This window comes from Ictalurus furcatus, chromosome 12, assembly GCF_023375685.1.
Source record: "Ictalurus furcatus strain D&B chromosome 12, Billie_1.0, whole genome shotgun sequence".
Classification (NCBI taxonomy): domain Eukaryota; kingdom Metazoa; phylum Chordata; class Actinopteri; order Siluriformes; family Ictaluridae; genus Ictalurus; species Ictalurus furcatus.
Window position 1 is genome coordinate 3,274,328 of NC_071266.1, and position 25,266 is coordinate 3,299,593.

A 25,266-nucleotide genomic window follows, 5' to 3' on the forward strand; every position below is an offset into this window, starting at 1 on the left:
AGACCATTTACCATGATGCAGACTGAGTCATGACATCATGTATACGGAAGCGGTTGTGTGACTTATCGGGAAGCTAGCAGATGATACAGTCTCAAAAACCATTTGCATTTATGGTATTTGGCAGATGTCCTTATCCAGAGCAACTTATATTTACAACCCTCCCCCAAGCCAATGGGGAGGATTACATCAGGAAATGCATCCAGTGTAAATCTTGTGCCAGAATCAAAATATGTGGACAGGTGATCAGCTGGTCTGGTGTACACAGACCAGCAGAGTGATACACAAGGTAAAATATCCCTGTGCAGTTATAGGAAATATAGGCACGCTTGGAAACAAATCAAATTAGTGGAGCGGAACTAACTGTTCTATAAAAACTCACTATTTCAGTTCAGTTTCACATAAGATGTATCAGCTCTGAGAGTGTATACAATTTTCACTAAGGGTACCTGTGCATCTCTGTTCAGTTTGACTTGAGAGTTGCTTGAAAGTGACATTTTTATTATTTTTTAAATAGTTTTTATTATTATAGTCAATCCGTGAAATAGAAGCAGTATTTTGAAATCAAAGTGTTTTTATTCACACTGTAGGAAATTTAGCCCGCGGTGGGATGAGCAGAGACACACAGGAGGCCGTTTTAGGGTTATTCGTGGAGGGATCTTTATTTGAGACAGACGGTGAGGGCCGGGATGGGCATAGGCTGCCCAGAAGGGGGCCGCCACATCGGCCCGACCGCCAGCATGCTGCCGAAGGAAAAGAGGTCACACGGAACCACCCCGCCTACGGGACACCCCAGGTGGAGTCCAGGCCGCTGAAACAGTATCGGGGGACACCAAAGGAGGGTCAAGTGCGCATGCGCGCGCGTGTGTGTGTGTTGAAGTGCGATCGGATGGCGAGGGTCTTAGCCGTCATTGGTTACAACCAGGGGGCGGAGCCTTCACTCGCGTCGACTTCGTCTGAAAAACCTGAAAAACACACAGCAACGGTTAGCGGACATGCACGTGCCGCAATATAACGCCTAACACACGCCGGCTACTTGCGCACATGCTCGGAGATCCTCTTCTCCCCTTGTGAGTGGAATATCGCCTTTTTATATCCTTCCCTCGCCCGCTGGATGGTGGAATTCTTCTTGCGTGGTGCACCATTCACGAGCCGTGGGTGTGTCGGCGGCCCCGCCCCGCCGCACGTGCTCTCTGGCCGTCCAAAACATTGGTGGCGTTGGAACGGCGCTGTCTCTTCAGCGCCACCGCGGCAGTCGTGGGAGAAGCGATCTTTGTTTCCTGTGCGCCGGCCATCGGCCTGTTGCCACCACATCTATATGTATATATATATGTGTATATATATATATATATGTGTGTGTGTGTGTGTGTGTGTGTATATATGTGTATATATATATATACATATACATATATATATATATATATATATATATATATATATATATATATATATATATATATATATACACACACACACACACACACAGTATATACACAGTATATATACTATGTGTATATATATATATATATATATATATATATATATATATATATATATATATATATATATATAATGTATGTATGTGTATATATACACAGTATATATACACAGTACATACGGAAAGTATTCACAGCGCTTCACTTTTTCCACATTTTGTTATGTTACAGCCTTATTCCACAATGGATTAAATTCTTTATTTTCCTCAAAATTCTACAAACAATACCCCATTATGACAACGTGAAAGAAGTTTGTTTGAAATCTTTGCAAATTTATTAAAATTAAAAAACAAAAAAAGCACATGTACATAAGTACTCACAGCCTTTGCTCAATACTTTGTTGAAGCACCTTTGGCACCAATTACAGCCTCAAGTCTTTTTGAGTATGATGCTACAAGCTTGTCACACCTATTTTTGGGAAGTTTCTCCCATTCTTCTTTGCAGGACCTCTCAAGCTCCATCAGGTTGGATGGGGAGCGTCGGTGCACAGCCATTTTCAGATCTCTCCAGAGATGTTCAATCGGGTTCAAGTCTGGGCTCTGGCTGGGCCACTCAAGGACATTCACAGAGTTGTTCTGTAGCCACTCCTTTGTTATCTTGGCTGTGTGCTTAGGGTCGTTGTCCTGTTGGAAGATGAACCTTCACCCCAGTCTGAGGTCCAGAGTGCTCTGGAGCAGGTTTTCATCAAGGATGTCTGTACATTGCTGCATTCATCTGTCTCTCGATGCTGACTAGTCTCCCAGTTCCTGCCGCTGAAAAACATCCCCACAGCATGATGCTTCCACCACCATGCTTCACTGTAGGGATGGTATTGGCCAGGTGATGACTGGTGCCTGGTTTCCTCCAGATATGATGCTTGCCCTTCAGGCCAAAGAGTTCAATCTTTGTTCCATCTTTTGTCTGAGAGTCCTTCAGGTGCCTTTTGGCAAACTCCAGGCGGGCTGTCACGTGCCTTTTACTGAGGAGTGGCTTCCGTCTGGCCACTCTACCATTCAGGCCTGATTGGTGGAGTGCTGCAGAGATGGTTGTTCTTCTGGAAGGTTCTCCTCTCTCCACAGAGACACGCTGGAGCTCTGTCAGAGTGACCATCGGGTTTTGGGTCATCTCCCCGTCTAATGCCATTCTCCCCCGATCACTCAGTTTGGCCGGGCGGCCAGCTCTAGGAAGAGTCCTGGTGGTTCCAGACTTCTTCCATTTACGGGTGATGGAGGCCACTGTGCTCGCTGGGACCTTCAATGCTGCAGAAATGTTTCTGTACCCTTCCCCAGATCTGTGCCTCGATACAATCTCGGCGGTCTCCAGACAATTCCTTGGACTTCATGGCTTGGTTTGTGCTCTGACATTAACTGTGGGACCTTATATAGTCAGGTGTGTGCCTTTCCAAATCATGTCCAATCAACTGAATTTACCACAGGTGGACTCCAGTCAAGTTGTAGAAACATCTCAAGGATGATCAGTGGAAACAGGATGCACCTGAGCTCAATTTTGAGTGTCATGGCAAAGGCTGTGAATACTTATGTACATGTGTTTTTTTTGTTTTTTACTTTTAATAAATTTGCAAAGATTTCAAACAAACTTCTTTCATGTTGTCATTATGGGGTAGAATTTTGAGGAAAATAATGAATTTCATCCATTTTGTAATAAGGCTGTAACATAACAAAATGTGGGAAAAGTGAAGTGATGCGAATACTTTCCGGATGCACTGTACAGTATCTCACAAAAGTGAGTACACCCCTCACATTTTTGTAAATATTTGATAATATCTTTTCATGTGACAACACTGAAGAAATGACACTTTGCTACAATGTAAAGTAGTGAGTGTACAGCTTGTGTAACAGTGCAAATTTGCTGTTCCCTCAAAATAACTCAACACACAGCCATTAATGTCTAAACCGCTGGCAACAAAAGTGAGTACACCGCTAAGTGAAAATGTCCAAATTGGGCCCAATTAGCCATTTTCCCTCCCCGGTGTCATGTGACTTGTTAGTGTTACAAGGTCTTGGGTATGAATGGGGAGCAGGTGTGTTAAATTTGGTGTCATCGCTCTCACACTCCCTCATACTGGTCACTGGAAGTTCAACATGGCACCTCATGGCAAAGAACTCTCTGAGGATCTGAAAAAAAGAATTGTTGCTCTTCATAAAGATGGCCTAGGCTATAAGAAGATTGCCAAGACCCTGACACTGAGCTGCAGCACGGTGGCCAAGACCATACAGCGGTTTAACAGGACAGGTTCCACTCAGGACAGGCCTCGCCATGGTCGACCAAAGAAGTTTAATGCACGAGCTCAGCGTCATATCCAGAGGTTGTGTGTGGGAAATAGACGTACGAGTGCTGCCAGCATTGCTGCAGAGGTTGAAGGGGTTGGGGGGTCAGCCTGACAGTGCTCAGACCATATGTCGCACACTGCATCAAATTGGTCTGCATGGCTGTCGTCCCAGAAGGAAGCCTCGTCTAAAGATGATGCACAAGAAAGCCCACAAACAGTTTGCTGAAGACAAGCAGACTAAGGACATGGATTACTGGAACCATGTCCTGTGGTCTGATGAGACCAAGATAAACTTATTTGGTTCAGATGGTGTGAAGCGTGTGTGGCGGCAACCAGGTGAGGAGTACAAAGACAAGTGTGTCTTGCCTACAGTCAAGCATGGTGGTGGGAGTGTCATGGTCTGGGGCTGCATGAGTGCTGCTGGCACTGGGGAGCTACAGTTCATTGAGGGATTGAATGCCGACATGTACTTCGGAATGCCTTCAGAGACTGGGCTGCAGGGCAGTATTCCAGCATGATTACGACCCCAAACACACCTCCAAGATGACCATTGCCTTGCTAAAGAAGTTGAGGGTGAAGGTGATGGACTGGCCAAGCATGTCTCCAGACCTAAACCCTATTGAGCATCTGTGGGGCATCCTCAAACAGAAGGTGGAGGAGCATAAGTTCTCTAACATCCACCAGCTCCGTGATGTCATCATGGAGGAGTGGAAGAGGACTCCACTGGCAACCTGTGAAGCTCTGGTGAACTCCATGCCCAAGAGGGTTAAAGCAGTGCTGGCAGACACTTTGGGCCCAATTTGGACAGTTTCACTTAGGGGTGTACTCACTTTTGTTGGCAGCAGTTTAGACATTAATGGCTGTGTGTTGAGTTATTTTGAAGGGACAGCAAATTTACACTGTTACACAAGCTGTACACTCACTACTTTACATTGTAGCAAAGTGTCATTTCTTCAGTGTTGTCACATGAAAAGATATAATCAAATATTTACAAAAATGTGAGGGGTGTACTCACTTTTGTGAGATACTGTGTGTGTGTGTGTGTGTGTGTGTGTGTATATATATATATATATATATATATATATATATATATATATATATATATATATATATATATATATATATATATATATATATATATATATATAACACTTTGATTTCAAAATACTGCTTCAACACAACAAATGCTTCAAGTGGTTTCCCCAAATTCAACTGAAAATGCAACTTATAATGACTTCTCTAGTCTCAAAATTATTCAACCCCTTCATGGCAAGCATCTTTAGTACTTAGTAGAGCACCCTTTTTCTGTTATGACCTGCTGCAAACGAGATGCATAGCCAGACACCAGCTTCTGGCAGCGTTCCTGAGGAATCTTAACCCATTCCTCATGAGCAATGGCCTCCAGTTCAGTAATATTCTTGGGTTTGCGTGCTGCAACCGCCTTCTTCAAATCCCACCAGAGATTTTCTACGGGGTTCAAGTCAGGTGACTGTGATGGCCCTGTAGAATCTTGCAGGTAACCTTGCAGGTTTCTGTAACCAAGCCTTGGTGTAATTTGAGGTATGCTGGGATCATTGTCCTGTCGGAAGATCCAATGACGCCCAAGATTCAGCTTCCTCACAGACAGCCGTTTTCTCCTAGGATTTCCTGATACTTCAATGAATCCATCTTGCCTTCTACATGATGCAAGTTTCCAGTGCCAGAGGATGCAAAGCCACCCCAGAGCATCACCAAGCCACTGTCATGCTTGACTGTGGACAGTGTACTTTCTTCAGTCTTCTTCCTCCAGACATACTGCTGATCCATCGTGCCGAAAAGTTCCAGTTTTATTTCATTGCTCCACAGAACAGAATCCCAAAACTTCTGTGGCTTATTTATATGATTTTGAGCCGAGTTTTCTTGTGCTTTTGGATCAGTAGTGGTGTTCGTCTTGGAGTTCTGGCATGGAAACCTTCCGCGTTTAGTTACGCACCTTACTGTGCTCACTGAAACCTCAGTGTCTGTTGCCACAAAATCTTGCTGCAGGTCTTTTACAGTTTTTTGAGGGTTTTTCACAACCTGCCTTCTCAGAAATCTGGTTGCAGCCATTGATAGCTTCCTTTTTCTGCCACGTCCAGGTAGTGTGCTCTGAACAAACTCCTAGCCAATTCAGGTATTTCATGTCTTCCAGCTCAAGCACACCTGGTGCAACTAATGAAGTCATTGATTAGTTGCATCAGGTGTGCTTGAGACAACACCTGTTTTACATATTTGTGCTGCTGTGAGGGATTCTACTCAGGGGGTTGAATAATTTTGAGACTGGAGAAGTCATAAGTTGCATTTTTAGTTGAATTTGTGGAAACCACTTGAAGCATTCATTGTGTTGAACTATTTCAATCGCTTTTGTTTGATTTGTTCATTGCAAACAGCTGAACGTCTGTAAATTTTTTAAATAAACCTGATTTGCAATTGGGGTTGAATAATTTTGATTGCAACTGTAAGTGTGTCAAAAGGATCTAATTTAATTCTAAATCAGTCAGTTTTAAACAATGCAGAATTCTAAATCATTATGCTGTAACTGTGCAACTTTCTTAATCATTACCTTCTAAGAGTGTGGAGTTGTAGTTCGTGCCGTAACAGTGCAGAGTATTAAATTATTATCTTGTAACAGTGCAGAGTTCTATATAATTACACTGAAACAGTGTTGAGTTCTAAATCATTACATTGCAGATACCTTATTCCATTTATAATCATATCTGGAAGTGGCTTCAGCATTGTATAGTATTCTCATCTGTGTTAAAGCGAATGTGAAACAATTAATTTCTGGAACTTTGTAATACAAAATTCAACACATTCCTCATTAAGACAGAGTTGAGGGACACAGATGCTGAAATGTATGTGTGTCTAATCCAGTGTTTTTCTCCATAGGTTATATGAAGGCACTAAGCAATAATCTCAAGCAGCAGCCTGCAGACCAAGGCCATAAAAAGACAGCCGGGGTTGCCATCCCAGATATACCTACTGGACTCACTAAAACAAATGATGCAGTGTGGGAGATTAAAGTAAGACCTGTTAGTTTATTTTAAGTGGTATATCATCAGCACCAAACTCTATAATTAGATCTACAAAAAATATTGATTATTTTGATGTACTTTAATGCAAAGGTATATCAATAAATTCCAGTATGTTTGTCAAAATAGGTTTCGGCTGGAACTGCAAAAATGGCAAAATCAGAGTTAGTCTGTTCAAGAAAATTACCATCATTTTAGTCTGGAGTTCTAGTTACTGAGGCTTATTTGGGTTTTTTTTTTGTTTTTTTTTTAAGAGTGAAATACCCCAACCCACTTAGACAATATCAGTTCGTTCTTCTTTAATCACTGATATTATTCATTCTTCAATAATCAATGCTACAGTTCCACATACACTTAAAACTGCTACAGTAACTCCTGTACTCAAGAAGCCGGGTGCTGACCCAAATAACTTTGATAATTTCTGCCCAATTTAAAATTTTTGTTTCTATCTAAAATTCTGGACAAAGTTTTTGCTACTCAGGTTCATATGAACCTATACGAACAATTTCAATTTGGTTTTCATTTATATAATAGTACTGAGACTGCCCTTGTTAAAATCTCTAATGACTTACTGGTAACAGCTGATTCAGGGCTTCTATCTACTGTATATTAATTCTTCTGGATTTAACTGTGGCATTCTACACTATTTCTCACAATATCCTATTAGATAAATTACAATCTATAGGAATTATTGGTACTGCCTTGGCTTGGTTTAAATCCTATCTCTCGGGTTGCACTCAATCTGTACAATTAAGGCAGTTCCGATGAAAACCATCCCAAGTCACTACTGGTGTCCCGCAGAGATCAGTCTTGAGCCCCCTGCTATTTATTATTTATCTCCTTCCGCTTTATAGTATTTTCAGAAAATTTGGCATCCATTTCCAGAGTTACGCTGATGACCCCCAGCTCTGCCTGTCTTCTAAGCCCACTTGTGTAACACAAGTGGGCTTAGAAGACAGGCAGAGCTGGGGGTCATCAGCATAACTCTGGAAATGTCCTCTGCCCTCTCTTTCTAATTGTATGTCTGAAATTAAAACTTGGTTTTCAGACAACTTCCTTAAACTTCCTTAAACAACAAAACTGTAATTCTACTTGTTGGTTCAAAAAAATAATCTTGCAAAGTCAAATGGTTTCTCTATATCTATTGACAATTCTCCAGTCTCCCTCTCTACACAGGTTAAGAGCTTGGGTGTTATCTTTGACAATACTTTGTCATCTGAAGCTCACATTAATAATATCACTCGAACCGCATACTGCCATATACATAACATTAACCATTTTCGTCCAGCTCTCAACAAGGTGCACTACCATAATGGTCCATGCCCTAGTCACATCAGGCATTGATTACAGTAATTCTCTACTCTATGGTCTTCCTCTCAAACTTTTACATAAACTTCAGTTAGTTCAGAACTTGGCTGCACGACTCATGTATAGAACTCTGTCAGTTGAGCACATTTCCCCTGTCCTTCAACATTTGCACTGGCTTCCTGTTAAACACCACATTAATTTAAGATTTTACTTCTTGTCTATAAGGCACAACCTGGCTCCTTCCTATTTGTCTGATCTTTGTTCCATATATATTCCCAGCCGTACTCTTAGATCATCATCTTCACTTAATTTACTTCTCCCTCGCATGCGTTTGCCCTCTATGGCTTCTCGAGCTTTTAGCTACACAGCCCCTCAATTATGGAGCCTGCTTCCGCAGGATATCCGAAACTGTGAAACTCTTTTTTTAAATCTGGCCTCAAAACACACCTTTTCAGACAGGCTTTCCAGTGACCGTGTCTATGTATTTTTTTTTTTTATTGTTGTGGTGTTTTTAAGCCTGCTTTGAGGGCCTCTGTGTTTTTAGGCCAAACTGATGGCCTCCTGTCATTTTATGTTTTATTGCTATTAATGTGTCCTTGAGTCCCATGAAAGGCACCTATAATAAAATATTATTATTATTATTATTATTATTATTATTATTATTATTATTATTATGCAGGATGTTTTAATGTGATTCTATGGGACAAAACTTTGTTACTTCATGTGTTACAGCGCACTGATTTCGAGGATGATAACAATGATGACTGGGAAATTTCTTCTCTAGAGGATGTTTCTGCTGCACACACATCCAGTCCTGCCCCTGTGAGAAAGAGCATAGACAAGAGTCTTGACACCAGCACTAGTGTGTGGGGAACTTTTACTGGCAAAGGACAAGAGTCAGGTATGTACAGCTTATAACTTATTAAATAATTGCAAAAACAAAAAATGACTACGTCGATACGTTTTTAAGAAAAAATGATAAATCATTGCACTCTCACAGAGTGGAATTGTAAATAATTACGCTATAACGGTGAGGAATTGTAAATCACTGTAGAGCCTCCCTGTGCTCTTAAAACAGCCTCAGTTCTTCATGGCGTGGATTCCAGATGTTGGAAACATTGGTTTGAGATTCTGGTCCATGCTGACATGATTACACCACCCAATTCCTGTAGATTTTTCAGGTGCACTTTTATGCTGTGAATCTCCCATTCTACTACATCCAAGAGGTGTTCGATTGGGTTCTGATCCGGTGATTGGGAAAGACACAGCATGTTTGAGATGCCTTTTGCTTTGTGACATGGTGCGTGGTCATGCTAGAAGTAGCCATTAGAAGATAGGTAGATTGTGGCCATGAAGGGATGCACATGGTCAGCAGGATACTCAAATAGACTGTGGCATTCAGTCGATAATTGATTGATAATAACGGTCCCAAAGTGAACATTCAAGAAAACATTCCCCACACCATTACACCACCTTCACCAGCCTGGACTGTTGACACAAGGAAGGTGTGATGAAGTTAGCAGCACTGGCAACACACATACACTTCTCAATCATGCTCCATGTCATCCTCCGAAATGGGTGCACACATGTCCCCAGTAGCACATGGACATAATTTTCACTAAATTCTAATTTCTCTAAACTCTAGAGACTGTTGTGCATGAAAATATCAGGAGATCAGCAGTTCTAGAAATACTCAAACCAGCTCGTCTGTGCTCACAGAGAGCACATTTTTAACGTTACTGGAAGCTGCTGGCCCATATCTAGCTAATTTTATGCATTGCACTGCTGCCACATGATTGGCTGATTAGATAATTGCATGAATGTATAGGTGTACCGGTGTGCCATTGATCAAACCATTGATCAAGTATTATTCACTGTGTTAGGCATGAACTAATTACCCTACCCCACTAGTAAACCTGAGTGAGAGGAAGCCGATAAACAACAGGACTTAGCAACACAACAGCTCATTCAGTGCAAATGAGAAAATGCGGTGTCTTTGTTCTTACAAAGACATGACACAACACTAGAGTTAGTTACAAAAGGTTGAGAACCTCTGCTCTTGATATCATTGAGCATCATGATAGCTAGTCTAAATACGGTCATTTCCTTTTTAGAGCTCACCAAAAGTGAGAAACTACAGGACGACCTAAACAAGGAGACAGAATTTCATTGACTGAAGAAGTTAAAAGTTAATTTCTGGCAATGTGATTCGTCAGAATGTGTCACATGATGTGTTACGCTAGCTTACAACAGAGACATTAATACAGTAAAAAGACATGGAGGGAAAATTCCGTGCAAAAGCATTGTTGGAAAGTCTTTTGAGGTTGTAGAAAATATCAAATATGAAATTGATGAGGATGAGAATAAAAAGCGTTATTTTGAGCGCTCGGGAGAGTTGACATAAGACACATGCACAATGGCAGATAGCAAAGTCTCAGTTTATTAAAAAAGACGAGTTTATTTATCAGACAATCAGGTGCCTCAGCAACAATGTGATCATCGTACAAGGTAAAAACGGTGGGGCTCTGGGTACATCGGTAGCATGTTTTTGCAAGATAAGAGAAACTAGGAGAGAACGACACATTCCTGTGATCCAAATTGTCAGAGACGAGAAAAAGTTCAGTGTCAGAGAGGGAGAACTCAGATAAACTCATTAGCTAAGGTAAAGGAGAGCGTGCCATATTATTATTTACCAACCATATAAAACAGACGTAACCAGCTACCCATAGCTCGAATAAATAAGGAAAGTACATGAAAAAAGATAAAAGAAGCGTTAATGCATTGAGGTGTAAAATACGTGCGATGAAGAACAATAGGAATATCTCCTCTATCTGCCCTCCTCTCATCACATCTCTGTCTATAATATAATTCACACAAAGAAGTCACATCCAGTTTATATGTAGTCAATTGTGTAGTAGAGTTTTCGGGTAAATGCTGATAAATTAGTTACTGTTACAAAAAAGTGTTATTTCTAATCAGCAAAGGTGAAATTCTACAATCAGTATCTTTAACAGCCGTTTTCTCAACACTGAACCAAAAAAGTCAACTTGTGTAACACTTATATAAGCCATACTTTCCTTCTGAGTCCACTGTGTTGTTCTAATAAGCATTGAAAATAACAATAACATGAAACCAGTCACTGCTGATTTTTTTATTTGGCAAAATAAGTCATTTTATTACTATTAATTTATTCTGTTATATTTTACCTCCATTTACAGTCATCATAACGTGAAAGCGTCACAATTCCAAGGTGCGTCCCAATTTGCGTCCCGATTCACTATTCTTTGCCGTTTTGTAGTATAAATAGTACGAATAGTGTGTTCACACTGAAAATTCAAAATAGAAAAAGTACACTTCAAATACCTAGATGATGCACTTAATAGACCGAAAAAAACAAAATGTGGAATGTTGAACACTTCATGCACTCGGCTGTAACAGCTTTAATTACATAGCGGGAGGGGGAGGGGCTATCCGACTTCAATGTTGAATGAAAAAATAACCTTATAAAATTCATACACTACACCGTTGAGTACATAGTGCATAGTGTATTAGTGCGTAGTGTATTAGTGCATAGTGCATCATTTGGGACACAACTACAGTCTTTTGCAAACTATCTCTTTTCGCCACCTGGTGGTAATTTTGTGAATGACTTAAACATGTGACTGGTTTGTTAATAGGTATTCTGTTTGACTACCTACTGTACGTACAGGATCATTAATGTAGACCCCTGTATACCTGTACCCCAAATGTAAATTTTTGTTGTTGTGTTTGAGACTTTTTTTTTGTCTCTACTTCTGCCAGTACACAATCAACTATACTCCCTCACATGAGACTATTTTGATTGTATTTATATGCATTTGAGTTTTTGTGTGCTTTTGTATGTTTTTCAGGTCTTAAATCTACTGGCACTGGCAGCACTCTGAAGACAATTAGTGACTGGGACGATTTAGATGGCACATAAATACCATTTAGTAAAAAACAATGATAATTCCAAAAGTTAACACATGGAATAAAATGGACTAAACAGATTTCTTTATTATGAATGCTGCTGATTGAGCATGTTTGGAGATGTCGTGCTAATATGCTGCAAGTCGTACACATAAATATTCAAGTAACTGTAATAATACTCAAGATGCTTAATATGCGTGGTGAAGTTCAAAACAATTCAGGGACCACAAAAGCAATATCTTTTTTCTTTGTACTCAACAATGTCCTTGATATATATACTGTTAAACTTTTCTTTTTCTTTTTTTTTTAAACATGAAATTGAAACCTTATGTGAATTTGCAGTGTATATTAAGGGATTTTTTTTCCATAGAAAAAGTGTGTAAACAGTTAAATTGTGCTTTACTTTCTATTTCTAAGACCATGCATGTATAATATTATGTATCTGTTGATGTGTACATGGAACTGTTTACCCCATTGACTCCCAAAATGAATTCTGACTTATCGCCCACTGCTCTTGCAAAAATTTGACCCACAGTTATATTTTTTGGTCGCACCTGTAAACAAACAAGTAATTCAGACCACAGTGACCCTGAGCAGGATGAAGCAGTTACTAAAGATGAATGAGTAAACATGTAAGCACATTGTGCAGCACTGTGTGAACATGCCTCTGTGTCTAATATGCTTTCTTGTTAATGTGCCCTCCCTTTCTCCCGCAAGCTTCATATCTGCCTGGCCACGTGAGAAGAAAAAACATACGATTGTGCAAATCTTTTGCTGGGTCCCATGGAATCCCAGTCCACTGGCCACAGAACATGCTCATGTACATCTTTTTTAAGAAAAGATCCTGCTATTAGCATTATTATCAACATCACATGAACAATTATATTTTAAAAAATCAAAAAAAAAATTCTGTGAATGGATTATGTGAACTTTTTATTGTACCTTGTTGCCCTTTGACATACATGTACTATAAAAAAAAACACATAACACTTCTTTAATTACAAGAGCTGTAGTTATTAGTTTTCACCTGCAGCAAGAAGTGATTAACAGAAATTTGTAAAGTCTTGTAAGGGCAACTAAAAATGAGGTTAGGCCTGGGAAAAAGAGAGGGTTCTCCCTTTAAGGAGAGCGGTTTAAACATCTTGCATCTTACATATGCTGTATGTGGTGCAATTAAAGTACACTTACTCTTTTTGTAAATGTTAAAAAGTCTATCTGTCTGTCTATCGAATGGCATGCACTACATGGAGGGTTTTGTTTTTTTGTTTGTACTGAATGGGCTTATTACATTTTCAGAGAATGATGCATGCTTTTATACAATTTTTTGGAGTTTACTATAAAAACACATCATTAAATTTCATCCCAAGTTATGATAATGAGTCTTTATTGGTCACATATACAATACAGCACAGTGAAATTATTTTCTTCACATACCCCAGCATGTTAGGAAGCTGGGGTCAGACTGCAGGGTCAACTATGATACAGCGACCCTGGAGCAGAAAGGGTTAAGGGCCTTGCTCAAAGGCCCAACAGTGGCAGTTTGGCAGTACTGGGGCTTGAACCCCCAACCTTCCAATCAGTAATCCAGAGCCTGAACCGCCAAGCCACCACTGCCCCTTTATCTTTTCCTGGATATCTGTTCTTGATGAGTTGTCTATGACTGCATCACACCTTTAAGCACCTAAATCAGAGACACTCAATATATTGTTTCTGAAACATGGGCTTCACACATATGAATCCATGTTGAACTGCATGGAGGCTGTTGTCTTGCGGGTTCTGTATGTCTTTTGTGTCCTCCTGGTTCCCTTGCTCTCTCTGCCTGAATGGAATAAGGGGGGCATGATTGCTGTAGTGGGCTTGGAGTAAGCGGACAACATATAGGTCCCTCTGGTTCGAGCTGTCACATATGTCCCTCTTGATCGAGCTCTTGTGTAATCATCTGCCTGAAGCAGTGTGTCATTTGATCTGAGGAGAGTATTGAAAAGTGCCATTAGGGATCCTTTTTGTCATGAAGGAATTGTCATGGTAAATTGTCAGATGCACCAAGAATATCTGTTTTGTTAATGTTATATTATTTCTGTGTAATACTGTTCTTTAGTTTACTGTCTATTAACCTTACCCTGAGCTGAACCCCTCTCTCCCAGAGAAATAACACAAAACTGCACCTCCACATATAACCAAACTGGAGCCTCCCCATCCTATATATAATGCTGCACCAAGTTCAAATCTGAAAAAAAAAAGAAAAATATTAAGTCTCAGAAGAGTTCATATGAAGAGCATGCACAGGTTGTGCAAAACCAGTGACACTTATTAATTTCAATTTCAGTTTAATTGAGCTTTCACGTGGATTAGATATTTTATTTTCATGGCACCTGCTATCACTCAGCCCTAATCTACAATGAGCATGCCTGTGCTATGCAAGTATGTGGTCTGCCGTCTGCAAAGCTTTATGCTTTTGTTGCTTTGGATGTTGTAAGCTATCTTAGATTAAACTCACTAAATATCTCACTAAAAGACAGGGTTCAAACAAATTATATAGAGGCTAGAGTATACACTGCTTATCTTATAAATGGTAGCTTATAACCCCTGGCAAAAATTATGGAATCACCACACTTGGAGGATGTTCATCTGGCTTTTTTACTTCATAATTAATAAACAAATCACACATATGACACAAAACAATTTTTGTTTAATAGCTGAACATTCTGGCTTCATGAAACATACCTCAAACAAGTTCAATTAAATTGATTTAATTAATGGCATATTTTTTTCAAGTAGAGGGAAAATTATGGAGTCACTCAATGTTGAGGAAAAAGTTATGGAATCATTAAAAAAAAAAAAATTCACAATTAGCACTTTGTTGCTCCTCATCATGCTTTAATAACGGCCTGAAGTCTTTGAAGCATGGACTTCACTAATGATAAACAATATTCTCCATCAAGTTGTTTGAACTTCCTTGAATAGCAGTTGACAGATCAGCTCTGCAGTATGGAGCCTTATCATGGACCGATTTTTTAATTTCCCCCATAAATCTGAATCAGACTGAGATCTGGACTGTTTGCTGATCTTGTCATTGAGTTAATATGCCTTTCCTGAAGAAAAGCTTTAACACTTTTTGCTCTGTAGCAAGATGCATCATCGTCCTGAAAAATGACTTCATCATCACCAAAACTATTTTCTATTGATGGAATGAGAAAAGTATCCAAAATTTCAGTGTACACCTGTGCATTGTCTGTAGAGGTCTCGTCTGGTCCTTTACCTGAGATGTAACCTCATATCATACATGAGCAGGGAAATTTGATCGTTTTCTTTATATGTTTCATTAGAACGGCACCAGACAAAAGTTCTAGCATCATCTCCTTGGCCAATGCAGATTCGTGATTTATCACTGAATATCACTTTCATCCAATCCTCCACACTCCATGATTGCTTCTCTATAACCTTGTTTTCTTTCATTTAGGTTTTAGTGCTGGTTTTCTGTATGTAAATCCCATTTCATTCAGCTGATTTCTTACAGTTCTGTCACAAACATTGACTCTTTGTTCCGACCATTTGTTTTTCATTTTTGTTGTGCATTTTCTATTTTTCAAGCCATATTGCTTTGAGTTCCCTTTCAGAGGGAACTTCGATGTTGCATTTAGCATAACAGTATGGGAGTGCTTTGCGCGCGTGACCGGTATCTGAAGCTTGTGTAAAATCATGCCTCTACTTATAGGCTTGCCATGATCAGGTGACGTGGCAATTAAGCGCGTCGCATGATATAAATATGGCACCTGTGAACCACGCCGCCAGCCTTATTATCTTCAGCGAGACTGCATGTCTGTTGTTTGTGTGACACAAAACGCTTCATTTCTACTTGATATTTTCTCAAAATCTCTAAACTTTTGTATCCCTTTTTTAGAAAAAAGAAAAGAAAAGAGAGGGAAATAATGAGCGAGAAAGATTTCAGGAATTGTGTTATGCCTTGCTTCTGGTTCATCACGGGAGGAGATGGATATGCTTTCTGTGTGAAGCGTTTGGGCGTAGAGCATGCGACAGCAGCCCTCGAGGGGTCTGACTGTCAGGACTGTGAACATTTCACGATTAGGCAGCTCCGCTCTCGGCTTGCTCTCTTCTCGTCCAAAGGGAGTTGGGTTTCAGAGCCTCGCGGATCTGGGCCGGCTGCTGCCGAGTCAGCAAGCCGGCTAAGATCGTGGGGTTCTCATATGGATTCAGAAGAGGAGTAGGAGACGAGCGCTGCTCTATCTCTTGCTTTGTCTTCCGGGTCCGGCTCTCCGCCTGACTTTGGAGCTTGCGTCGTGGCGACTCCTTCCCCTATGGAAAGCCAAAACACCCTCGCTGACTCCGAGGAGTCGGTAGAGGGTGCCATTGCACCAAATGCACCGCACCACAGATTTATCTCTCCAGGCGACCAAACAAACGGCCCGTCATATCAGCTGTTCAATGGGTAGCCTGGTTGTGGCGGAGAGGCACCTATGGCTCAGCCTCTCAGGAACGGGGGACAAAGATAAGGTCTCCTTGCTGAATGCCCCTGTTAAACCTTCCAGCCTGTTTGGCGGCACGGTTAATGCCATCGCCGACAGGTTTCGCGAGGCAAAACAGTAAACGGCGGCATTCAGCCAGTTCCTTCCCTGTCTTGTCGAGTTCGCCCGGGCCTCCATGAGTGTAGCCCGGGCCAGCACTAATGCGAGGGAGGCGCAGAAGGCGAGTGTGGTGGCCCGCCTCCCCCCGCAGAAAGCCAGGGGGACCAGGCGGCCACAGCCACAGCCTGCTAAGAGGCCTGATCTAAGAATGATCATAAAAGCAAAGCAGGCAAGGAAGGAACGGTCCTGATGGGCCACGGAGGGATGTATCAGGGGACATGAGATTGTTAGGGCAGTTAGCCCCCAGTGCTACTGTAGGGCCTGCCCTGGCCAAGGCCATCCCACGTTTTCAGCCTTCCCTGGTCAGCGAGCTGTCACAGGGCGACAGAAATCTGATGCGTTCCCTCCAACAAAATGTGGAAAAGCTAACATCACTGAAAAACCATTTGGCAGCATGGAAACTACTGCCAAATGTGTTTCCATGGGTTCTGTCTACCATAGAAAAGGGTTACCGGGTCCAGTTCAGAGCTCGAACCCCCCCCCCCCGGTTCAGCGGTGTGCTCACCACAGTTGTCAGCACAGAGCAGAGCCCAATGTTAGCGCAGGAAGTAAGTTCCCTTTTGGACAAAGGGGCCATAGAACTTGTACCCCGTTCCCTAAGGGAGGGAGGTTTTTACAGCCGTTATTTCCTGGCCCGCAAAAAAGATGGGAGTATGCGGCCAATTTTAGATCTGCGTCATCTGAACCATACTCTTTGGACATACAGGTTCAAAATGCTGACGCTCAGACGTATTGTGCCACAGATTCAGTCCGAGGACTGGTTTGTGACGATAGATCTGAAAGATGCATATTTCCACATAGGAATATCACCCAGTCAGAGGAAATTCCTGAGGTTTGCGTTTGGAGACAACACATACCAATTTTTTCCCTTCGGGCTAGCTTTATCCCTCGCGCCTTCACAAAGTGCATGGATGCTGCTCTGGCTCCCTTGCAACTCCAGGGCATCCATATACTGAACTACCTGGATGACTGGTTAATTCTAGCACGATCCAGGGAACAGGTGATTCAACATCGAGATGTTGTTCTCGCCCACATGAGGAGCTTGGGGCTCAGGTTGAACCTCAAGAAAAGTATGCTTTCTCCAGTGCAGAGGACAACTTTTCTAGTTGTTATATGGGATTCTACTATGATGAGGGCGTTTCTATCCCCAACACGCGTAGGATCGATCCTATAAACTTTGAGCAAGATAAAGCTTGGTCTGGCCATCCCCTCCAGTCTCTATGAGAGACTGTTGGGCCTTATGGCAGCAGCAGCCAATGTCATACCGTGGGGCCTAATGCACATGAGACCGTTTCAGTGGTGGCTGAAAAGTTGGGGGTTTCATCCGAGGATGAAACCTCTGAGTGTAATCAGTGTCACGCGGAGATGCCTAGGTGCTCTGAGTATTTGGAGGTGCCTGCAGTTTCTAGCCTCGGGTCACACTCTAGGGGTGTTTCCTTACCGCAAGACGGTAATGACAGATGCGTCCCTCGCGGGCTTGGGTGCAGTCTTAAATGGCTGTCCAGCTCACGGTCTTTGGAGCGGCCCTCATCTGGATTGGCATATAAATCGCCTAGAGATGCGGGCCGTGTTCCTAGCACTGAAATTCTTTCTTCCTCAGTTGAGAGGTCACCATGTGCTAGTTGTGTCAGACAACACAGCGGTGGTCTCATATCAACCACCAGGGAGGGTTACATTCACGCCCCCTGTTCAGGCAGGCGCAACTAATCCTTTTCTGGGGGAAGTTCTTGTCAGTGAGTGCAATGTACATTCCGGGCAGCCGGAATGTAGGGGCAGACATCCTGTCATGGCAGGGGCTGAGGCCCAAGGGTTGGAGGCTCCATCCGAAAGTGATGGAGTCCATATGGCGGAGGTTCGGACAAGCGGAAGTGGATGTGTTCGCCTCCGAGGAGACAACTGAGGTTGTAGAGACCATGTTAAACGCTATAGCACTATCCACAAGGAAATTGTATGTGCTCAAGTGGCAGCTTTTTGTCTTGTGGTGTGAGGAACGTCAGCTAGACCCAGTGAAGTGCGTAATAGCTACAGTCCTGGAGTTCTTACAAGAACGTTTCTCAGCAGGGTTGGCTCCTTCTACAATCAAGGTTTACGTGGCCGCTGTTTTGGCCAGCCATGCCCCTGTTGATGGAGCCTCTGTGGGGCAACATCCTCTAACTTCGAGGTTCATGCGTGGTGTCAGACGGCTGAGGCCCATCTGAGGCCGTGCATACCTTCCTGGGACCTTTCTGTGGTCTTGGAAGGTCTGTCAGGGGCCCCATTTGAGGCCTTAGAGTCAGCCTCTGAGAAGCTTCTGACTCTAAAGGTAGCTCTCCTACTGGCCCTGGTATCTCTCAAGCGAGTGGGAGCTCTACAAGCTCTCTCTGTTGCTCTTTCCTGCCTTGACTTTGCCCCTGGATTAGCCAAGGTCTTCCTGTATCCTAGGCCGGATTATATTCCTAAAGTGCCTACATCGGCTGCCCACCCTGTGGTCTTGCAGGCTTTCTGCACACCGGAACGAGAGAGGATGCACCTGCTGTGTCCAGTAAGGGCTCTCTGTACTTACGTCCACCGCTCCGGCCAGTGGCGTAAGTCGGAGCAGCTGCTGGTCTGCTTTGGTGGCGACAGTAAAGGTGATGCTGTGTCAAAGCAGCGCATCTCGAATTGGATAGTGGAAGCAATCTCTATGGCTTACGAGGCGCGTGGTCTCGCCACGCCTCTGGGCATAAGAGCTCATTCCACTAGGGCGGTCGCCTCGTCGAAGGCTTTCCTCCAAAGGGGTATCCTTGCAGGATGTGTGTGCGGCGGCAGGGTGGTCTACACCACACACATTCATTCGTTATTACAGCCTGGATATTCATTCCACCCCGGGCTCGAGTGTCTTCAGTGACCCTCGGGCTTGGGTATTTTTGAACAGGCCATACCCTCTGTATGACGGAGTGGGTATTCCCGTTCCCATACTGTTATGCTAAATGCAACGTTGAAGTTCCCTTTGAAAGGGAACGTCGGGGTTACGCATGTAACCCTGTTCCCTGAGAAGGGAACGAGACGTTGCATAGCACTGTCATACCAGGGCAGGCCTGTGAATTGCGTCTTATTCAGATAATAGAGGCTGGCGGCGTGGTTCACAGGTGCCATATATATATCATGCGACACGCTTACTTGCCACGTCACCTGATCATGGCAGGCCTATAAGTAGAGGCATGATCTTACACAAGCTTCAGATACCGGTCACGCACACAAGGCGCTCCTATACTGTTATGCTAAATACAACGTCTCGTTCCCTTCTCAGGGAACAGGGTTACATGCGTAACCCCAACGATTTCTATCCTGATGTTTGCCATCTTCCTTGGTATGTTTTCCTTTTATAACCTTCCCATTTTGTTTATATTTGCGCCAAAGTTTAGACACAGCTGACTGGGAACAATCAACATCTTTTACCACACTCTGTGTTGGATTTCCTTCTTGAAGGAGTTTTATAATCCTTTCCGTTGACAACTCTTTTTGGGTTATTACAAGGTGATTCCATATTTTTTTCCTCAACATTGGGTGATTCCATATTTTTTTCCTCAACATTGTGTAATTCCATATTTTTTTCCTCTACTTGGTCTGGAATTTTTTTTTTGCCATTAATTAAACTCGTTTGAGGTATGTTTTATGAAGCCAGAATGTTCAGCTATTAAGCAAAAATAGTTTTGTGTCATATCTGTGAATTGTTTATTTGCTACAAAGTAAAAAAGCAGAGTGAACATCCTCTGTCTGGTGAGTCCATCATTTTCGCCAGGGGTTGTAAAATTAATTAAATTAATGAACTTTTTGAGAGCTAAGAATTTAGCCTTACCATTTGTTCTCTGGGAACTCCAATGCCAGTGCTTTCTCTGAGATTCTTCATTGCGTGTGAAGGCAGTATGCGATTGCAGGGGAGGACAAAGGGGGTGCTCAAGCACTTTTATTAATCAACTGCAGCCAAGCTGATCAGCTGATGCTTATTACCATGAAATGTTTGCGATCAGACTAATTAATTGCCCTGGCCTATCAATTCAACCACTAATTACAATAGCTTGAAACTATTTCCAAGTTTTTGCAATCACTTACTTCTGTGGCTTAAAGTTTGCATCCACAAATTCTGCCCGGATTCTGTTTGCCCACATGGAGTACACTGCCATACCACTGACTCCTATGATAAAAAGTTTTTGCATCAGTGTATTCATAAACAGAATAGCACAATATCTAAAATGAAATACGATGTCCTACCTGATGCTATATAGGTAAAGGCAGCTGCTAATTTTATTCTTGCATTAACAAGTTCAGAACCCCCAATCTTCGTGCACTTCATTCCAATAAAGGTGAGCACAGCCCCCCAAAATCCTAGAATTACAGAGCCAATGGCCAGGGCACGGCAGACATGCAAGAAAACTGAAGAAAGGGTGCAGGGCTTAAGCAAGAAATCCACAAAATACAACTATTATAACATTACATATATTTTCAGCCCCATGAATATTTGTACAGTGAACGTTATTTTAACTGTTTACCACAGTATATTTAAGTTTAAATTACATAACGAATATGAGCTCAAAGTGCAGACTTTCAGCTGTAATTTGGGCAATTTTTAAGGGACCAAAAGTAATTGGACAAGAGAGGCCACAAAAAAGGTGGAATAGCAAAAGGCCCAGAAGACCACAGAAAAACTGTGGTGGATGACAGAACAATTTTTTCCATGGTGAAAGAAAACAGTTGGCCAGATCAAGAACACCCTCCAGGAGCTAGGCATATCTGTGTCAACAATCAAGAGAATTCTTCACCAGGGGAGTTTACCGCAAGATGTTAACCTTTAATCAGTCTTAAACAAAGGAAGACCTTATTAGAGTTTGTAAAAATATATATATATATATATATATATATGTACAGTTCTGTATACGTTTCTGATCAACATGTACCAGAATGATGGGAAGAGAAGAGTATGGAGAGGGGAAGGAACTGTGTTTGATCTGAAGCATTCCACCTCATCTTATGGCGTGGGCATGTATGGCTGCCAGTGGTTCCCTTGTATTTTTTTGATGATGTCACTGCTAACACAAGCAGCAGGATGAAGTGCATATTTTATGCATTGTATTATCTGCTCAGCTGCAGGCCTCAAAATGCCTCAAAATGCATTGGATGGTGCATTATGCTACGTTCATACATTCAGCGATTTTATCGCTGCAAGTCGCCGGTCGTTGTACTATGAAGTTGCAGGTAGATTAGATGAGATTAGATTAGATCAGATTCAACTTTATTGTCATTAAGCAGAATACAAGTACAGAGCTAATGAAATGTAGTTAGCATCTAACCAGAAGTGCAAGTGTGTATATATATATATATATATATATATATATATATATATATATATATATACAGAAAGTGCAGGAGTAAGTATTGCAGCGTAAGTGCATACAAGTAGTATGTACAGTGGAGTTATGAAAATACAGTATCAGTGAATATATTAAATATAGACAGTAGGGATTGCAGATGAGAGGTATGTACAGTATGAACATCAACGTATATACAGTTGGATGATATATGTACAGAACATAGTTAAACAGTGAGGTTGTTCAGATAGTGCAAATATGAATAGTGCAAGTAACATGTTATATATACAGAACATTGTTAAATAGTGTGAATGTACAGAAAGTGCAAATATGAATAGTGCAAGTAACTATCCAATAAATAACTGTCCAATAAAGTACTAAGCAGTGCAGTATAGTGCAAGATGTGGAATTTTAGAGTGGAGGGTTTGAGTTTAGCAGGGTCACAGCCTCGGGGAAGAAGCTCTTCCTGAGCCTACTTGTGCGGGAATGTAGACTCCTGTAGTGCCTGCCGGAAGGGAGGAGGGTGAAAAGTGCATTGTTAGGATGCCATTGGGAGGCATCCTTAATGATGTTTTTTGTCCGTCCCAGGCAACGCTTGCGCTGGAGTGCTTTGCGCTCGGAAGCGGAGCAGTTGCCGTACCAGACTGAGATGCGGTTAGTGAGTATGCTTTCAATGGTACAACGATAGAAGTCCACCAGGATCCTAGGACACAGGTGTGCTTTCTTGAGGCACCTTAGGAAGTAAAGGCGCTGCCGTGCCTTTTTGACTATGGTGGAGGTGTTAAGGGACCAGGTGATAACTTGAAACCAGGCATATGTTCCACTACAGCTCCGTTGATGTAGATGGGAGTGAGTGCTTGGCTTCCAGTCTGCCTGAAGTCCACGATGATCTCTTTCATCTTCTTGATGTTAAGTTCCAGGTTATTTCTGGCAGTCCATCTGGCCAAGTGCTGAACCTCATCCCTATAGGCCATCTCATTGTCGTCCTTGATCAGGCCTATCACCGTGGTGTCATCTGCGAACTTGATTATGGAGTTGGAGCCATAAACAGTAGCACAGTCATGGGTGAACAGGGAGTACAGAAGTGGGCTCAGCACGCAGCCTTGTGGCACGCCGGTATTCAGGGTGATGACTGAGGAGGAGAGGTTGTCTAACTTAACGGATTGGGGCCTGTTAGTTAGAAAGTCCAGAGTCCAGTTGCAGAGTGAAGTGCTGATACCAAGCTGGCTGAGCTTGGAGATCAACTTGGAGGGTATTACAGTCTTAAATGCTGAACTGAAGTCAATGAACAGCATTCTGACGAATGAGTTTCGACTGTCTAGATGGGTCAATGCAGAGTGGAGTGCCATAGAGATGATGTCCTCTGTTGACTTATTGCGTTGATAGACAAACTGATGTGGATCCAATGTGGCAGGGAGACAGGATTTTAAGTGTGATTGGACCAGTTTCTCAAAGCACTTTGCAACGATAGAGGTGAGTGCAACCAGACGGAAGTCATTGAGGGCCGAGGCAGTGGAGTGCTTTGGTACTGGCACAATGGTGTCAGTCTTCAAACTGGTGAGGACCGTTGTCTGAGACAGGGACAGATTGAAAGATGGAGATGTCCGTAAAGACCCCAGCCAGCTGCACCACACAGGCTCTGAGCACTCGCCTCGGTATTCCTTCCGGGCCGGCTGCCTTCCGTGCGTTCTTTGCTTGCTCAGAGTACCTTGCTCAGAGTAGAGCAAACATCTGTGATGGAGAGTAGGCATGACTTCTACTGGTTGCCATAGTAACATGACTGTAGATGGACGGTGACTCAAAGCCTAGTTCAAAAATATCCCAAGTTATTCAGTAAATGCCTGACAGCATCACTAAGAAAAACACCCAGCATGTGGTGATGCCTACAGGTTCCAGACATCAGGATTGGCAACCAAGTATTGAAAATGACAATTTCATTTATGATTGTTAGTTTGTCCAATTACTTTTGGCCACTTAAAAAGTTGGAGACCACATACAAAAAGTGCTGTAATTCCTGCACTGTTCACCCTGTTAGAATTTTAGAATTCTCTTAAATTAAAGCTGAAAGACTTATGTATGTTGGGGCCATATTCTTTCTTTATTTTTTATTAATTATTTAAACACCAATATACTGTGATACATAACTAAAATAACAATACCTTTGTCGATGTCCAAGTATTTATGGACCAGAATGTATATTATTTTAAGACTTCATTTGAATAAGATGCTAATATAATTTATTGTGAGAATTCAAGTATTATGCAGGTCTTTACCTGGAAGGGCCATCATGGAAGGATAGTACTTGCAGTCAGAAACACCAGTCGTGTCAGATGTACAATCCATCCACAGGTTGGAGTAGTAGTTGACCGTGGTGAGTACAGCATCACCTACCTCAGAGAAATTCCAGTACTCAGTAGGCAGAGTAGAACAGATCAATATCCATCCACAAATGCAACACAATAAGCACCCAATTTCTATGTACATCACAGCTGTGCGACTCATTTTTCTGGCTTCATACTACAATCTAAGAGAGGCTCCAAGAGATGCAAATATCATGCTTAAGTTTTTCAAACAAAGCTGTAAATGAATTGCCAAAAAAGCATGATAATGGAAGAGAAAAGAACACTGAGGCATCTGGCTCTGAAAGACAACCTCCCTTAGGTTGTTATGTATGCTTAAGCTGAAACTGGACTTTGTCCGTAGTATTGCATAGTAAGCAGATACTCATATCTGGGTGTATCTACCCAAAACTGAGCTAGACTTTCTGATGAGGGCAGTTTCTCTAATTACCACTTGTTTGGTATGACAAAAGGACATTACCCCTATCGTATAGGATATCATAAGGGTCAGAGAAGGGGCCAAGATTACCTTATTTCTTTCCCATGGAACCAACCTGTCAGTGCCCTCTAAGAAGAAAAGTTATGCACATAGTTTTATTTTGGATATCAGCCCCAGCTTTAGATAGTATATGTTAAGTTGTGACTTCAGTTTTTGTTTAAGATAAGAGATAGTGATGAATCCTAGTAATGGCGTACCTTTGCACTGTTAAAAAATACAATAGCAGATAGGCTTGAGTGTCACAACAGAAGAGTTCATCAGAAGATTATAAGTTTGGGTGGGAATTCTGGTGGTATTCTCTCCCCTGTCACTAATCAATTATGGCATCTGTGAGTTCATGTATGTGGAAGAAGTCCAGATGTGTTAAACAGTTTAGCTCATGGCACCTTTGGT

General features: G+C 42.1%; 2 protein-coding genes across 4 annotated transcripts in view; one reads left to right on the plus strand and one right to left on the minus strand.

Annotated features, from left to right (window-relative positions):
• dzip1 (DAZ interacting zinc finger protein 1) overlaps window positions 1–13,438 on the plus strand; it is a 47,462-nt gene extending 34,024 nt beyond the window's left edge. The window contains exons 17-19 of the mRNA XM_053637647.1: window positions 6,670–6,803; window positions 8,853–9,021; window positions 12,011–13,438. Of these exons, the coding sequence (XP_053493622.1) occupies window positions 6,670–6,803; window positions 8,853–9,021; window positions 12,011–12,081 (374 nt within the window). The 3' untranslated portion in view covers window positions 12,082–13,438. The remainder of the gene's footprint in view (window positions 1–6,669; window positions 6,804–8,852; window positions 9,022–12,010) is intronic.
• On the minus strand, window positions 13,418–25,051 carry cldn10d (claudin 10d). 3 transcript variants are annotated; one of them, XM_053637649.1, is made up of 5 exons: window positions 24,309–25,048; window positions 20,942–21,055; window positions 20,783–20,864; window positions 14,188–14,295; window positions 13,418–14,033 (listed from the first exon to the last, which is right to left on the minus strand). In XM_053637649.1, the coding sequence occupies exons 1-5, from the start codon at window positions 24,535–24,537 to the stop codon at window positions 13,793–13,795; spliced, it is 774 nt and encodes a 257-aa protein (XP_053493624.1). In that variant the 5' UTR covers window positions 24,538–25,048; the 3' UTR covers window positions 13,418–13,792. The 3 variants fall into 3 exon arrangements, with proteins under 3 accessions (XP_053493624.1, XP_053493623.1, XP_053493625.1); XM_053637648.1 differs by having other exon boundaries at window positions 20,942–21,103; XM_053637650.1 differs by lacking the exon at window positions 14,188–14,295 and having other exon boundaries at window positions 20,942–21,103; window positions 24,309–25,051.
• Window positions 25,052–25,266: the final 215 nt, after the last annotated feature.